The sequence below is a fragment of the Callorhinus ursinus genome, unplaced genomic scaffold (genome assembly GCF_003265705.2).
Source record: "Callorhinus ursinus isolate GAN/ISIS: 27379988/994484 unplaced genomic scaffold, GSC_fseal_2.0 scaffold2, whole genome shotgun sequence".
NCBI classification, from domain to species: Eukaryota; Metazoa; Chordata; class Mammalia; order Carnivora; family Otariidae; genus Callorhinus; species Callorhinus ursinus.
This window is the reverse complement of record NW_027397064.1, coordinates 52,204,082-52,220,756: the sequence shown is the minus strand read 5'-3', so window position 1 is coordinate 52,220,756 and position 16,675 is coordinate 52,204,082. Positions and strand designations below refer to the sequence as shown.

At 40.5% G+C, this 16,675-nt stretch overlaps 1 protein-coding gene across 2 annotated transcripts in view; it reads right to left on the bottom strand.

The window, feature by feature from the left end:
- The window catches only part of TTN (titin), a 267,591-nt gene extending 251,805 nt beyond the window's left edge, over window positions 1-15,786 (bottom strand). For both annotated transcript variants that reach the window (XM_073881860.1, XM_073881857.1), the window contains exons 1-10: window positions 15,589-15,786; window positions 13,257-13,360; window positions 11,014-11,217; window positions 9,269-9,556; window positions 8,691-8,776; window positions 8,353-8,597; window positions 3,909-4,236; window positions 2,864-3,016; window positions 2,056-2,196; window positions 610-741 (exon numbers count right to left, since the gene is read on the bottom strand). In XM_073881860.1, the coding sequence (XP_073737961.1) occupies window positions 610-741; window positions 2,056-2,196; window positions 2,864-3,016; window positions 3,909-4,236; window positions 8,353-8,597; window positions 8,691-8,776; window positions 9,269-9,556; window positions 11,014-11,217; window positions 13,257-13,347 (1,668 nt within the window). In that variant the 5' untranslated portion in view covers window positions 13,348-13,360; window positions 15,589-15,786. The remainder of the gene's footprint in view (window positions 1-609; window positions 742-2,055; window positions 2,197-2,863; window positions 3,017-3,908; window positions 4,237-8,352; window positions 8,598-8,690; window positions 8,777-9,268; window positions 9,557-11,013; window positions 11,218-13,256; window positions 13,361-15,588) is intronic.
- Window positions 15,787-16,675: the final 889 nt, after the last annotated feature.

Genomic DNA, 16,675 nt, shown 5'->3' with positions numbered 1-16,675 from the left:
GAGTTAAAAATAGATGCTTCTTTCCTGACACCTTAAGGCTGGATGTCACACACAGAAGAGAAGTGGATTTTGGTGACACTGAGGTCGTTTGCACATGGCTCTGTGGCACAAAAGCAGCAAACACTTCTAGGTCCCTGTTTGTCAATCACAAATTAGGACATTTTCTTGAAGAAGGACCAGTGTTTCCTGATGTCCAGCATTTCCTCACTTTCCCTTGATATTTACTTGGAGTGTTCACGGCTGGTGTGCACATGTGTGCATGCATAGATAGGTCTTACAACCGAAGTGACTGAGGGCTGAGGCTACGCGTGAGAAAACTCTACTGAGGGTAACTAGACTGGGGTGATATCTGTCTTCCATTTAAATGTGCTCTAGAAATGTCATAGATGTGCTCCCAAATGGTTCTCATAGACAATCTCCCCAAAACTGATGAATTGAGTGAAAAGTTGTGTAATGAAAACAGAATCTCCATCATGAAAGAGTTTCAAAGAAACAACAAAAATACAAACAAAAGACTCCTCCATTTGGAGGTTTTGGTAATAGGGTACAAGCTCACCAGAGTGTGTTACGTGTCAACGAACTACCACATATTCACAAAATCCGACTTACCGTTTCTTGAGTTACTTGTTTTTGTTCTTGTTTTGTAGTAATTTGTCCAGTAACTCTAGTTTCTTGCTCTTTGGCTTTAGTTGTGGAAATTATTACCTTTGGTACAAATGTTTTTTCAGTTTCTTTTCTTATCTGAAATCAATGATAAAAACAAACTCTTATTGTCTCCTGATCTCTAACGGAAGTGACATAATGTTCATTAAATATAAACAATATACCAAACAAACTTCTTTCTTTCTTTGAAGAAAGAAGTACAATCCTCTTTTTCTGGAGATATCACTAAATAAATCTTCTCATTTTCCTTAATAGGACCATGCTCTTTCTCTGTCTAAACCATAATTTATGCTGCTCATGGAAAAAAAAAGTTGGGTTCAATACCATTTAATTGAATTGGAGAATTGCCATCTTCTTTGAAAAGACTTCCAATTTCCATAAATGGATATATGGGCAATACTATCCTATGCCACTTCTGTCATCTAAAGGTGATCTTAGAGAATTGGATATTGGAATGGAAGGCCTTAGAAATAATTTGTCTGACCCTTTAGTTTTATATACGAGAAATCAAGTATGGACAATTTACAATCTACGTTTATATGAAATTTTTGCTTTGGAAATTTTCCTAATTATGATTGCTTGGAATATCCAGACTTACTTTTCTGAGAAGTTATGGGGAGAAAAGTTTTGTACACATCCCAGGCAAAATGTTTTCCAAATCCCTAACCCTCTGAAGGAGGCTGTTCGGATCTGGATGCCTAAGGTATGTGGAGGGGGAAGGGGGAAGAGGAAGGGGAGTTTTCCCCATTTGGCTCTTTCCTCTTTGCCAGTCTCAGACACCATCCCTGACATTACAGATCTCGGGGTTTAAAGACTTGAAAGTTCATCTTCTCAAACCCCCCAGCTGACAACTGGCTCCCCTGGCCAAAAGCCCTACCAAATGGCCCTAAGCTAGTTTATTCCTGAATGCCTCTGATCACGACTGTCCTTTCCCCTTTTTTTTGGTCATTTGACCTACAAAACCCATGCTGTCTGTTCCACTTCAAATCCATATTCCAAGGTTCTCCTAAGAGGTCAAGAAGCAGTTGCCAAGCTCTTTTTCAAAGCAATATGTGCTTAGTGTCCTTCTCTGTTCCTTCCTCAACATCTACTCTTCCTGGTTTGACCTCACTCTAGTCACATATTTAGTTAGTGCACCTCCAGAGCAACAGAGATGGAACCCCTCGTTTGTATTCAAAGAAGTTCCTTTTGTCTACATAAGTGACACATTTGGGGACTCGAAGGGACCTTGGAATCCGGTACCCAGGGATACACAGATACAAGGGGATTTTAATAGTGTGATAACAACTATGTTGCCCAAGAAACAAAACCCTTCATGGTATACATTATTATGTGTGCTGACACAGGGAACGACAACAATAATTTCACATCAAAACCCATTTTTTTTTTCACCTGTTCATGAGTGACGTGCACCTGCTCTTGTTTTGTTGTAATTACTTCTCTGGTTCTTGATTTTAATTCTTGTTCCTTGGCTTTATCGGCAGCTACTACTACCTTAGTTACAGCCATCTTCTTCTCTGCCTCTTTTTTAATCTGAATTTCAGAGGGGAAAGGAAGGAAGTAGTTTTATGCACCTTATATAGAAATTCCAATAATAAATCAGGACGCAGACAGAAACGTCACACAAGAGAGGATAAGGGGGAAAGCTGGAGTGATTTTAAGCTATAAAAGAAATCTATTCAAATATGAGGTGGGAAATTATACTGGATTTATAACACTTTTCAGCTGTGAATCAAGTGTCACATTTGTTTTGAGGAAAGTAAAAGCAAAGGTCTTTGGGGGAAGCTTGGAGAAAGGTAACGTCTGCCCTGCAATAATGGTCCTCCCCCCCCCCCCCACCCCTTGGAGCAACCGAGCTCTGGACTGACTGATCTGGAACCACAGCAATGGATGCACATGCACACTCCTCATTTAGCCTGCTTTCCTGGCCACCCTTTGCCTATCTCGACCCAGGATCATGTTGATACTTGAATTCCTTCTCTGACCTCCTGTACCAAATTTTGGTAGTTCATTCTTGTCTACCTGCCTGACATGGACCAGGAACTTTAGGTACTTATATCTTGAATACCCTTGGTATCTCAGGCCATCTTTTGCAAGTCTGGGTCACACTGGGCTCGGTGCCGTGCTCCACGTGCTTGAAGCACTGGTTTGCCATGGGAACTCTGCACACCCAGCTCACTCTGGCCAGCTGCGTGCCTACCTGTTCTTGAGCAGGTTGGATATGCATAGCAGTCGTGGTTGTCCTCTGAGCAGTCTGCTCTACAGCGCCGATGACTGGTTCTCTCACTCTGGCCATATCAACAGCAGCAACAACGGTCGCAACAGCGGCACTTTTGTCCGTTTCTTGTCTTGCCTGGATCAGAAATGACCAAGGCCATTTTCAAAACGACATGCCCAGCAGACAATACGGAAGTTCAATGGAAATGAGCTGCCTCTTATCATATGGTTTCACTTACTTGTGGAACATAAGGAAAAGCGGGAGGACATTAGAAGGAAGGGAAGAATGAAGGGGGGGAAATCAGAGGGGGAGACGAACCATGAGAGACTATGGACTCTGAGAAACAAACTGAGGGTTCTAGAGGGGAGGGGCATGGGGGGATGGGTTAGCCTGGTGATGGGTATTAAAGAGGGCACGTACTGCATGGAGCACTGGGTGTTATACGCAAACAATGAATCATGGATCACTACATCAAAAACTAATGATCTACTGTATGGTGACCAACATAACATAATAAAATAAATTATATAAAAAAAAGGAAATGAGCTGCCTCCAGTAAAATGTACGTAGGATAAGTGTGTCATTGCCGAGAGAGGGCATGTATTGTTAAAACCTGTCTTTTCTGAAAACCTCACAGAATAGAGCCTTTATCCCAATTAAAAATGATTTTCCAGGGGCGCCTGGGTGGCTCAGTCATTAAGCGTCTGCCTTCCGCTCAGGTCATGGTCCCAGGGTCCTGGGATCGAGCCCCGCATCTGTTTCCCTGCTCCGCGGGAAGCCTGCTTCTCCCTCTCCCACTTCCCCTGCTTGTGTTCCCTCTTTCACTGTCAAATAAATAAATAAAATCTTTTTAAAAAAATGACTTTCCAAAACATGAGTCAAATTTGACCTTCAGTTTCTGTTATGTCGTTCTGTTCATATGCAATTCCCCTCCAAGCCACATGAGATGGAGTTTCATGGCAGGGTGCTGGCTGGAGATACCAGCGTGGAAAGGAAGACAAAGCAGGACCGCCCTGTCCCGACCTACCTCGGCGGCCCCAGCAGCCACAGCCCCCGCTGCGAAGGCAGCACCGGCCGACAGGCTGGCAGCGGCGCCCTCTCCTCCGCTGACGGTCACTTGCTCCTGGATCCCGTATCGCCCTTCCCATCTCTCCTCTGTCCTGATCTGGGTGGCGCTCGTCACCGTGGTTTCTCTCATCTCAGCCTCAGATGAGGACACATAGCCCTCTTGCTTCCAAGGCGGAGGCACTTCGGGGCTGGGGGCCACGCCAGGGGTCTGGGTCTTCCGGGCGAGTAAAGGAGACCTAACGGATCTGATGGGGGATGTGGAGATCCTCCCCGCTGGAGACACGGATCTGAAAACCAGAGGGCAGAGGTCAGGAACGGCAAGACCCAGAACTCCTCTCCGGGTCACTGGATCTGAATAATGGAAGGAAAATCTGGAAGTGCTTAAGGCCGAGTTTTTTCAAAATGTGTGCCCCAATAACCTATTCAGAGGCAAATAATGTACTTGATTGAAAGTAATTTGTTTTTAAATCTTGGTAAGCCCCAATCTTATCTGCTGTAACTCGTAAGAGAATCAGTCTGAATTCTGGGCTAAAGAATGTTGTGCCCTGCCCCACCTTCTCACCATTTAAAAAAGTCAAGACAGCAGAAGGTCTTCAAATACAGCAAAAGAAAGGACATGGTGACTACAGTAATCAGAACTCTAAATTTCTCTGTTCTCCCAACGGGGGAGGGTATGTCAGGTGTCGAACAAAGAAAAGTTTCTATAACCAAAATGTTTGTGCAGTTCTGGGCTAAAGAAGTCTGGCCTCTTTTCTTTCCCTATAGACTTTTTGCAGCTTTCACCTATGCCCACAGGCCTTGAGAACCTCCAGGCTAGGCGGAAGCTTTCTTGGGACTCTTCTTGCAGAGCTTTTTTGGGTATGGGCTGTGCAATGGTCAGTGTTGTGAACTGCTCTTTTTAATTTTCTCTGTGTTTACCCTCACTCTCAATGTGTTGTACTCTGGACTTTTTAATATCCATATAGTTACTATGGTAACTGGCTATTTAGAAATCCAAGGGTTCCACAGTTTTTCTATTAAATTGATAAAGTGCTTCTTCTAAAATAATTTTCATTGCTTTTTGTGTATATCCCAAGTGGAACAGCATCATTTGAAGAATCTAGGTGCTAACTCCTGACATTTATGGCCAAAAAATACAGTCCCTGATCTACACCAATAATTCTAGGGGTTGGCCAACTATTTTAAGATAACAATTTTCATAATTTAATTTTTGATCGATTCTTAATCAACTTTTCCCTCTAGATGGCAGTATTGCCAAATCATTGACTGTAACTACTGCCTACAGGAAAATATTTATAAATTTACTCTGGCGGGTGCCTGGGTGGCTCAGTTGGTTAAGCGACTGCCTTCAGCTCAGGTCATGATCCTGGAGTCCTGGGATCGGGTCCTGCATCGGGTCCCGCATCGGGCTCCCTGCTCGGCAGGGAGTCTGCTTCTCCCTCTGATCCTCCTCCCTCTCATGCTCTCTGTCTCTCATTCTTTCTCTCTCAAATAAATAAATAAAATCTTAAAAAAAAAAGGTTTAAAAAAATAAATTTACTCTGGCATTAACTTACACTGATCATAAATGAAACGACTCTTCTAATTAAGGTTCAAGGCACCGTTGGTATCTGCTCTAAGTGACAGAGTAACTTAATAGTACACTACAATATTAACCAGTTCCATGAAGAAATGTTTAGTCCTTTTCTTGAAGAACGGCTTTTTGGTGAAAATCAATTTACATTTTATACATGAAGTCGTAATCAAGTAAAGGGAAATCTAGGGGAACATGTCTCTATTTTAAAAGCGACTGCCTTAGAAATATAACAAAGACATCTAACACTGTTCTAAATGGAGGGTCTACACTAACTGAAGAAAAGCAAAGTGACATGTACTTCCAAGTTTCAACCTGTGCCTCACTCTTGCTCTTCATCATAAAGTGAGTTTATTTCAAAAGGAGTTAAAGACATGATTAGCATGACATGAGTGATTAGCAGCAGGCTGCAGGTAAGCCCATAACTGTGAAAAATCAATGTAATTTGAGTCATTATGGGAAAGTGCTTATTTTTGCTCTTACAATAAAACATAATCACCTGGTCACAGCCAGATACATGTACCTTATTCAACAAAATATGTTTGCCTTACTCTACGACAAAAATCAAGATTAAACCATTAGACATTTTAGGAAGTATTCTATCTTGGATAGCCATTATTTTCTCTATAAATTGCTATTTTTATTTCTTATTTTAAAGTAAATTTCAGGGACTGAGTAATGGGGAGTGTTATTAATGAACTACCAGGGCTGCTAAAGACAGTCAAAACGCTCCACAGAATCAGGGAGGCTCTGTAATTTTAAATGACCCTTAGGCTTGGATTAAAAATACAGTGAGGTTGTTATCTCCCCCAGAAATCACATTTGGCCTGTCTTGTGATTTCATGGTGTGCAAACTTGGAGCTAGCCTGGGACAGAACACTACTTATTTGATAGCTAGACATGTTTTTAAAACTGAGTTTTTGGTTCAAGTCTTCCTTCATATTAGTGTTTGCAAGTACCTTTAATTTTCATAGTGGCCAACAGAAGTTGGAAAATATCTAGCATTTTTCATATATTTATTGGACTTCTGCATCACCTCTTGTGTGAAATGCTTGTCTTCTGTTCATTTTTTTTCCATTTGTGTTGCTTATTTTTTCCTTTAAACATTAATTTGTAGAAGCTTTTTAATATATTTGCTACTTAGTTCGTTGTCACAACTGTTGCAAACATTTCCCCCCGCCCCCAGATCTACGGTTTGCACTTTGCTTCTTTGTGGGGTCTTATTGAGCATCAACGTATACAGTCGTGTACATTATGCAAGGTTTTGAGGCTTCTACCATACATATTGTAGCCACTGTATACTTGATATAATGCTTTCAAGGCAGAAACAATGAAATATCTTGAGGAAGAGACACTTCTAAAATATTTTCACAAATGCACTGTTTGGTTTAGCAATGACCTAATTTTTGCCATACATACGTTTTATTTTAATGTAGTTGAATCTCCAGTTCTATTTTTAAAAGCTCTCCCTCACAAATGTTTTCCCAAATAGTCTCATATATTTTTTTTTGGTTTTTATTTTTTAATTTAGCTTTTGTAGTCAGGCTGAAATTTATTTTGTAAATGGTGTGAGCTAGAGGTTTATATTTGTTTTCTTCCAAAAGGATAGCTATTGGGCCAGCATTCTTTATCGAGTAAAATATCCTTTCTCCCACTGAACTGAAAGGTCACTTTGATTAAAAATGGAATCTACTGGATACTTGAATTTATTTCTAGATGCTCTGTTCTGCTTCTCTGATGTATTTTCTATTCACTTACCAATACCACAGTGTTTTGATTTCAGTAGCTTAAGTAAACTTGACTATTTTTAGGCCAACTATCTGCTTATTATTCTCCTTTTAAAATTTTTCTTGGCAGGGGAGCTCTCTCTACACTAAAACAATGGTATAAATTGATCAGGAAACATTTTCTTGTTTACCCCAAATTTTGGACATTTTTTTCAGTTCATCATATTAAAAACCTCAGCAGGTTAAGCCAAGTTCCAAAGTTTCAAATTTGTTATGGATAATCTACACTTGTTTACAGAATTTCTGAGCCCTGATGATACATGCTTACTTTCTGAAATACCTCCGTATTAACTAAGCATAGAAACCCATCTTATTTTCTATGGAAAATGACATAAGCAAATGCAAAATATTTAGAAGGTTTTACTTATCAGAAAATAATTATACAAATGTTCTTATGCTCCATATACAAAGTACCTTCAACTGATTATCTCACTGAATCCTCACAACACTCCTTGAGATCATTCTTATTGTGATTTTCTTTAATGTACAAATGGTATGACTAAGACCCTAAGCAAATTATTTAACCTCTAGCTCCACTCACCTATCCATAAAATTAGGAATGATAATTCTTAGAGGTTGCTGGGAATATTTAAGGAGATAATATACATACAATGCCAATCAAATGTCTGATAGAGAGAAAGTGGCCAATATATAATAGCAACTATTTCACTGTTACAATTATTTCCCTAAGTCACACTGTTAGCAAACGGTCAGGCTGATTGAACATAGGGCTTCCAACCCTACATTCTGTGCTCTTTTTATTTCTCGGCTTTCTCTTAGCTTTTAATGCAGATGTTTCTTAAATGGAATACAAATAGGAATTCAGAAGTAGAGTTTATAAAGTCGTCCAGTTTAGCTGTGGACGGTGAAGATTTGTGACAGTGAGGATTCAGGACCTTTCAGCTTACCTCCTTTCTCACATGCTACATTTTTTATTGCTTCCTTCTATTTCTCTTCCTTCTTTGTCTTCTTATTTCTCATCTTATTGGATGAAACCTAATTCAAAAATGCACAATGACTTGCTCTACTTTAAAAGGCTTTACCTGACGGGAGATGGGGTTGGTGCCCGCACATGTCTGACCGGGGAAGGGGAGTGTCTTATCGGCGACGGGGACTGCTGTCGAGGCAACTGCGCTTTGGCAGCAATGGACGGTGGTGTGGGCGACCTGGACCTGGGCTTAGGAGGTATCCTGGGAGGTGTTTTATGGGGCAGCTGTTGCCCAGCGGCACCATCGATGACCATTTCAACTGTTGCAATTGATCTGGCATCAAAGTGGGCTTCAATCTTCTGTAAAAGATGAAAACAAAGCCCATGTTGAGGGGGAACAGTTGGCGAAGCAACAATCTGAAAGGTCTGAAAACCAACAGTATAGAAAAATACCTTTTCAATTCGGGTTTGTCTTGTTTCTGAAATCTGAGCAGTCGAAACAATTGTCTTTGTCTTTTTAGCGGGTACTACTTCTTCACCTGCGGAAAGGGAAGGACAGCTATTTAGGAGGAGGCATGGTGACCCATTTCTAAAGAGATGATGTTAATTCTGACTACAGAGTCAAGAAAATTTTCTAGATGTCTCAATGGAGGAAAAGGCAGGAAGTTTTGGATTTTGTATGAATATAAATTAGGTTTTAAAATAGAATATGTTTGTTATTAGATAAGAATTTACTTAGAACCATTTTTTTAAAATTCATTATTGGTCAATAATTTGAAAACAGATGACTTAATTGAAATGCTTTCTAGTTTCTACTGGGCTTAGTAAGCACTGAGTGCGTCAGTGATTCTGAGCTCCTACTTGGAATCTCAGAGACTTTTCTTTTCATGGGTGTTGAAAAGCCAGCTTTGGTTTCAGCTCGCAGCATCCCTGAGGCCTCCAAGGGGAGGTGGGAGGACCTCCGGCCCCACTTCGGCCTCCATCAGTAAGTACTCTTTCCTTCTTCCAGTTTCTCCATCTCCAGCACATACCTTGAACCAGCAATTCGGCAGTCGAAGTAGCTCTTCCAACGCTATTGGTGGCATTTACTGAATAGGTCCCGGAGTCTTCAGGGTATGCTTCCGCAATCAGTAAGCTGTAGAGGTCGCCTTCTTGTGAAATTTGAAAATCAAGGGAGCTCTGGATTTCTGCTCCATCCCGATAGAACTTCACCACAGGTGTAGGGATTCCGGTCACTCTCACTTGGAGTCGTACTTGGCTTCCTTGTCTCACGGTCATGCTCTGCAGTCGTTGAACAAAGTTGGGTGGCGCTGTCTCTGCTGCAGGGGGAAGCAAGGAAAATCAGGACCACTAGCCAGGGTAATCCAGACAGGTTATTTTTAAACAATCATAGCTCCATTTCCAAAACAAGGCGGTGACTCCCTGAACGAAACACCCTTGACTGTCCTTGAGCCTAGTTCATGCACAGGATAGCAAGAAAGGAGCCAGAAGATGGCAGAAGGTAATCCTGCCACCATATTTTATTTTTATTTGCTCTTTTTGTTTAGGAGCTGTAAGCCACCACTCTTCCTTCCTTCTTTTTTTTTTTTTTTTTAAAAAAAGCTTCCATATTGTTATAACATTTTTAGAGAATCTTTCAGACACTTCCTCCCAGCCTCACATCTAGCACTATCTTAACCTGTTAAAGTAATTTTGCATATTTCAGTAAATTGCATTAAAATGAATTCTGATGGTTGGTTTGATAAGTGTATCTGTGACTTACAGAATCACCAACTCTTAACTTATGTTAAAAATATCCTAAATTGTCTCCAAATTGATCAGTATTCAAATAACCCAAATATTTACTTGCATTTAAATGTTATTCCAAATAGTGACATGATTTAATGTTAGTTATGCTACAGAAAGGGGATTTTTTTTTTTTGGTCCATTATGTTGAAAGAACTTTTTTAGAAATGTGAAGAGAGAATGGGATCAATTTTAACATGTTTTTGAGTAATAAACAAACTGTCACACCTGTGCATTTTCCATTTCTGAATTTTCTGGATGTATGTTAAAGTTCACACATGATGTTCCCTGATGCATCTAACAGCCCTATACTTGAACAGTGTTGGTGGTATAGTGTATTGGCTAACCACATATAACATTATGTAGCTCGTTATACAGATACTGTTTGTCATGTATAAAGTAATATACAATGTTCTGTGGATTAACATCTTACCAGGAAGTGAAGGATGGAGAGAAATGATGGGGGCAAAGAAGACTGGTGGTAACTTTTCTGAGGAAACTGTGTCATGCATCTGCCTTTTTCTGTGTATGTCCACGGTGTAATAGTTTTAGATATGGAAAGTAAGTAAAGAATTATTGAATTTTATCGATAAGAGCAGTGTTTCTTAAATGGGCAGTCTTTGGAGCACTTGCTTCAGAATCATCTAGAAGCTTGTTAACATGTAAATTCCTGGTGATGCACCTGTTTCCTTAGTAGACTCATAAACAAGGCTCCAAGCCTTTCCACTTGCTCAGAAACATGGTTTGTAATATTCCCTTAATGTACTTTTGAGTGTTTAATATGTGTATAGAGGAAACATTCTCAGCCACTTTTGTGCTGGATTTTGAGAGGAGAATTTTACTCTGCTATCAATTCAGCCTCCAGTAGGTCCCTCTCTAGATCTTAGCTGCATCTACTTATTCCTCAGTAGCTCTTCCTGGACCTCCTTCCCCATGGACTGGAGATGCCCTGGGGGTGGGGCAGAGGACAGGCAGGTCCCCTCCAGCCTACCTGTCACAAGAAGCTCAGCAGTACTAGTCGCTTGTCCAGATCCATTGGTGGCTCTCAGGGAGTATCGTCCACTGTTGGCTTTAGTCACGGCGGGGATCATCAGTCTAGCGCGGCCATCGCTAAAGGAGATCTGCACGCCGGGTAGAGTGGAAGTGGAAATTGCCTGGCCATCCCTAAACCAGCTCACCTCAGGAACTGGAAAACCTGGAGCACAAACACAATTCATCTTTATGTTGGAATGGGGCCCTGCAATGTCCTCCGCTCTGTCCTGCCATGTTCACTGCCTTGTCCTAACCCCAGGGTCCTCTTGCAAACAATTAGGGTGGTCTGTGGGGTCGTGTAGAGGTCAATACCTTCATTTAATAGGAGAGGAAAGAGGCCAAAAGAGACTCAGTGTTTTTTCACAAGGTCCCTCAGCTAGCGGTACACACAGAAGACTAGAATTTCTATCTCTTGCCCTCCTGTCCCAGGTTCTCCCAGATACAATTTAATAGACATCATAAAAATCATGAAGGGGATTTAAAAAAGCATAGAGCCAAGGAAACTTTGAAATAAAAAGTGACTGTTGTCCTCTTCAGAAACAAGTAAAGAACAAAAGCAGCAAAGGATCTAAAAGGGCTGCCTAGCAAGCCCGAGAGGACAAACCCATCTGTGTCCCTCCTCTGTGGTTGCAGGGACACTGTCTCCTTGAACTCTCCTGCCTTTCAAACGTGTAATCAGTAAAACAAAGTGCAGAGAGAGTGGGTTCTCGTAGAAGAAGACGCAAAGGCAAACCGAGTCTTACAGAACAACATGGATTCCTGGAGTTGCAGGTAGAAAAGCTGAATTCTTTTCAGTCGCCATAAATTGTGGAGCTAAGAACTACATATATGTGGTTTGATAATTTAAGTATATTAAAATTCTGTACATTGAGAAGGCATGAAGCAAATTCAGAGCAGGGTTTATTTTATATTAAAATGGAGGAAGTGAAGAGAACCAAGAGAACATTTATTTTCTTGTCCTTATATTAACCAATCTCCCACCACGGCCAAGTGAGTAGTTTATTTGACTAATTCATGAATGTCAAATATTTTCAGTGGTGTTTTCTTAATAATTTATTAGCACATAGTGTGAAGGAACAAGAAGCTACAAAGAAGGAAGCTTGCACTACTCCACAAATGGGCAAAATTCCCACTGAAGCCAATTGTGTTCTGCACAATTCAAAAGTTACTGAGCGTTACAAGATACATAATCGTATTACTGGAAAGTCAGAGTCTATCATGTGTGAGAAGAATGGAATTGGTCTCTAAATGTTTTATCCAATTAGGAATAAGATTGGCACATAAAATAGAAAATGAAAGGAGCAAGGAAGAGATCTTATTTTATATCTTTATTAGAAGCCAAAAAATTTTTAAAAAAGGGGGGGACAGTAGACTGTGGAGGTATAAACTTGATTTTCAATTAACCCATGCCATTTTATATGACCAGTTACGATACTACAGATGGAGACAATATTAAATAATTTTTGAGATTATTTATAATATAGTTTGTAGATGACCCCCATTTTTCCCAGAAGATGGTAAGTCCTTGAAATCATGCATTTTTTGGAACTCTAAACTGAGAAAAAGAAAGGGAAAAACCCTAACTTTGTTTTAAATAAAATTCGAAGGTCAATCTTTGTTTCTCTTTGGTGGCATATGTTATTTTTTGTTGTCATTTCCAAAGACTGGAAAATCTTAATTCACTAGAATCACTTAATAAAGATTGAAAATACAAGAATAAGATCATTAGGCGTTAGCTCAACACTGCAAGTTTTCTGCTTCTAAGAAAAGTCCACGGTATTGTTATTTCCCACTCTCGGGCACCTGGAGTGGGCCCCAGCCTCCTTGCCCCGCAGCTCCACGGCCCGCCCCTACTGGGCTTCGGTTCCTGGCTTCCAGTCTGGCTCTGCAGCTGAACCCAAATATAGAATGACCAAATTTGGTCGTACTTAGCTGCTGGATTCTGACAGCAATTTTAATCCAATGCTAATTATTTGCTTCACGGAATTATAAATATGAATAAAACATTTCCAAGCCATTATATTGTCAGATTTTGTCAGTACTCTGTGAACGGTATACCCTTATGATGGCCCTTCCATCCAGCTGGACCAATTTTACAAAGTGAAAGCCGGGCTTAAACTTGGTGTCGAGTCCTACAGCTAAACTCACATACGGGGGCGGGAAGGAGGCGAGGCGCAAACAAGTGCGCACGTGTGAGCTTACCACTAATGTGAGCCTCAAAGGTTGCGGTACTACCCTCCAGTACCACAACGCTTTGTAACGGCTGCTTAAACGTCGGTGCTTGAGTTGTCATCTTTTCAGGCACTCTGAAAAGGAAGAGAAAAGAAGTTAGAAGGTCCCAGCTAAGGGCCACTGGAGGTACTGTGGAGATGGCGGAGACACACATTTTCCAAACAGATTACTCCTGAGATCATCTGTGGGACCTAGAGGGATGGGTCGGGCTTCTCCTTCGTGGTTTCAATTTGAACACAGGACTCTGCATTGATTTGGAGCCTAACAGAGTAGCGGGTCTAAAGAGAAATGGGGGGCGGGGGGAGGAAAGCAGAGCAAGGAATGCCCTCTAGTGGTCAAAGAGGGAAATTCCTTCTTACCAAGAATGGGACACCTAAGTGAGAGATGGAAAGAGGAAAACTAGAGTAAGTGGGAGTAGAGAAGCACCATAAAAGAAGTGTGGAAAGAACAGAATGGATCTGTGCATCGGTTCAATGGCTGAGAGATAATTGTTAAAAAATATTTCCTTCCTATCAGTATTTTTCACTCTCTCACTCACTCTGTATTTTTAAGGTTGGCGTAGATTTGGGTCTTACTAGTATTACTTTAGGTAATCCAGGCGGCTACTTAAAGTAGTCACCAAAACTAAAAATTTGAGGTTTTCAATTTCTATCCTTACTTGGGAAGTTCTGGCAAGTCTTACTGACTATGCAAACCTTTTATAGACAGCTTACAGTGCTTTCTATTTCTAATATTTCTTCATATTGTAACTGCTCAATAAATGGTGCGACTGCTGAAGTCAGTAGTCAGGAAAATTTAAACTTACATGAATTGGCCAACTTTTATTACAGAGCTGAAAGGAAACTACTGACTTGAGTACTTAGTAAGGAACAAGGTCCAAACCTGACAGAACACCGCTGTGAAATGTAAAAAAGTTAAATGCCTCTTGATTTCTCAATGCAAATATTCCAAATCAAAGAAAGGAATGTGAAATTTGCAGTTAAGTTGTTTTAAGTGGAAGAAAGTCCTTTGTCCATCAGTTCCAGAGAGATGATGTGAAGAATTTTCTGATGCACAAACACCTTATTATTCAACGCAACTACTCCACTATTCTGATATAAAAAGCAGATTCTCAATTGTCAGATACTTCATTACTGCTTTTCACAAAATTCTCTGTTCACTAAAAATTTATGGAATGGTAATTTTTCCAGTGAAAATTCTGTGCCTTATTGTAACTTTTTACTTTGTTAAAAAGAAAATGAAACCAGGATTCCAAGACAATAAAATGTATATTTGGAAAGTTCAAATAATATCCAAAAGTTTTTGTGAATCTTTTGCCAAGAACTCCATATAGCATATTACATGTAAGACAAATAACTTTTTATGCCTCACTTTCCCTGTTTACAACCTAGTGCATCTTCTAAAAATAGCTATATTCTTTTGCACCATTTAGATATATACCAATGCAATTATAGGCATTTATGATGAGTAATCTAAATCCAGGAAGAAGGGAAGTCAAAGGGCATTTAGATATCAAAAGTCTCTAAAATATTATTTCTTGCCCTTAACACCAACATTTAGCTCATATCATTTGATTATGAATTAAAATACATGAGATACTGGGTATTTTATAAAACAATTATAATGTAGCTTTCCCCCCAAATTTCTAAATATGTCACAATTAACTTGTCTAAATTGGTGATTTATTCCTAGTGGATAGGTCCATTTTGTTGCTTTAGCACTTGCTCTTGAATGCCTTTGTGTAAATTAGGGCTGAAGGTATGCATCTAAAATGTCATGCTCCCAAAATAAACTCTCCACTGTTGACTGACAGGGGGCAAGTGTTCTGTCACTGTCCCGCAACTGATCCCTCAGCAGTCGATTCCCTTAAAAAGTCATCAGGGTGTAGCTGATACCACATGCATTTTATCAGAGCTATTCTTGGTGCGTCTCACTTTTTCACTGAGTAACATAACCTTGAACATTCTCAGCAGACAAAAAGAGTCTAGGACAGAAGCAAACATTTCTATCACCATTTCCGACCTCGACTTCAACACTTTTAAGACCATGGGGTGGGTTCACACAATTGGAATCACTGCCTGGGCTGATGCGCCAAAGCACTGAGATTTTTAAAGAAAACTGAACGAGCAGATTTAAATAATGGATCGGTAACAACAAAGAGTAACGAGTAGTTAGACAAACACCCCTACATAGGCACGTCGCCTACGCCGGAATACAAAGTTCTAACTGGGAACTAGAAATCAATAAGGAAGGGGCTCTACTATTTAAAAAAAAAAAAAAAAAAAGTAAAGATGCCGCTCACCTGATTTCTCAAGAGTGCCCAAAAAGGGTGGGACGAAGCCCCAGGTTGCTTCCGAAACGACGTCCTATCTGGAGCTGGTTTTTTCGACCATCTCCGACATGAATCGGTGAGCCTCTAAACTTAAAAACAAAACTACACAGTCCGAGACTGTGTAGTTTTGCTTTTCTATGCAATCCCTACACCCGAGGCGAGGCTGGGAATGCACGACTGCTCAAGAGCCAGGGCTGGGCTCTGCCTTTTTATTTGCCCGATCTGCTGACAGCCCCACATCCCCGGCTGATTGGCTGCCTCACGAAAGCATGACGGGAGACGGATCTATCTGGTGGTGTCACACACCACCTGTTCTTCTCATTGGCAGTGCTAAATTTAGCACCTCAAAAGAGGCTTTACCAAGGAAATAGAACTGTCTTTAAAGAATAACTGTATGGAGGCTCAGAGAAGAGCATTTGTTGCCCATTGTTAGCCTCTGCAGACACTGATCTGAGGAGATTTTGCGAAGGTAGAAGGTATTTGTGGGCGATTTTATAAACTAGCCTTTCACCTGAGGGTTCTCCTGCCCTGGGACTCAGGCCCCATTTCCCCTTCCCTTCCCCCATACAACTGACCAAATGCACCTGTCAATCATGACCGCAGATGAGGGCATTTATCTCAGGCATCAGACTTCACCTTCTTTGAAGAATGAGTGCCTCTAAACGTTAGCATCAAGAGAGCTCAATTATACTATCTACTTCTCCAGAATCCTCTGGTACTTTAGGGAGAATTAAGGCAATGTTAATGAGCTAAGTGTTTATTCAGCCCTGGAAGAAATAATGGTGAAAGACAAAATCTGAACTCTGTTTAGATTTAGTCTGTACGGTATAATGATTTCACTTTTTTCAGATTTCATTTCTTTCTGGCATTCATATTGACAAATGTGCATGCACCGTTTCTTAACAAGTAACCAACTCTTAACGTTTAAATCATCCGTAGGGTTCTTTTTCCAGACACATGAAGGCTGCTTTACTTATCTCTGGAGTTCACTGTTACTAATGGGAAGTGGTTAGGAGATGATATAGTTGCTATTTTAAGACTGAATTTAATTTCAAGC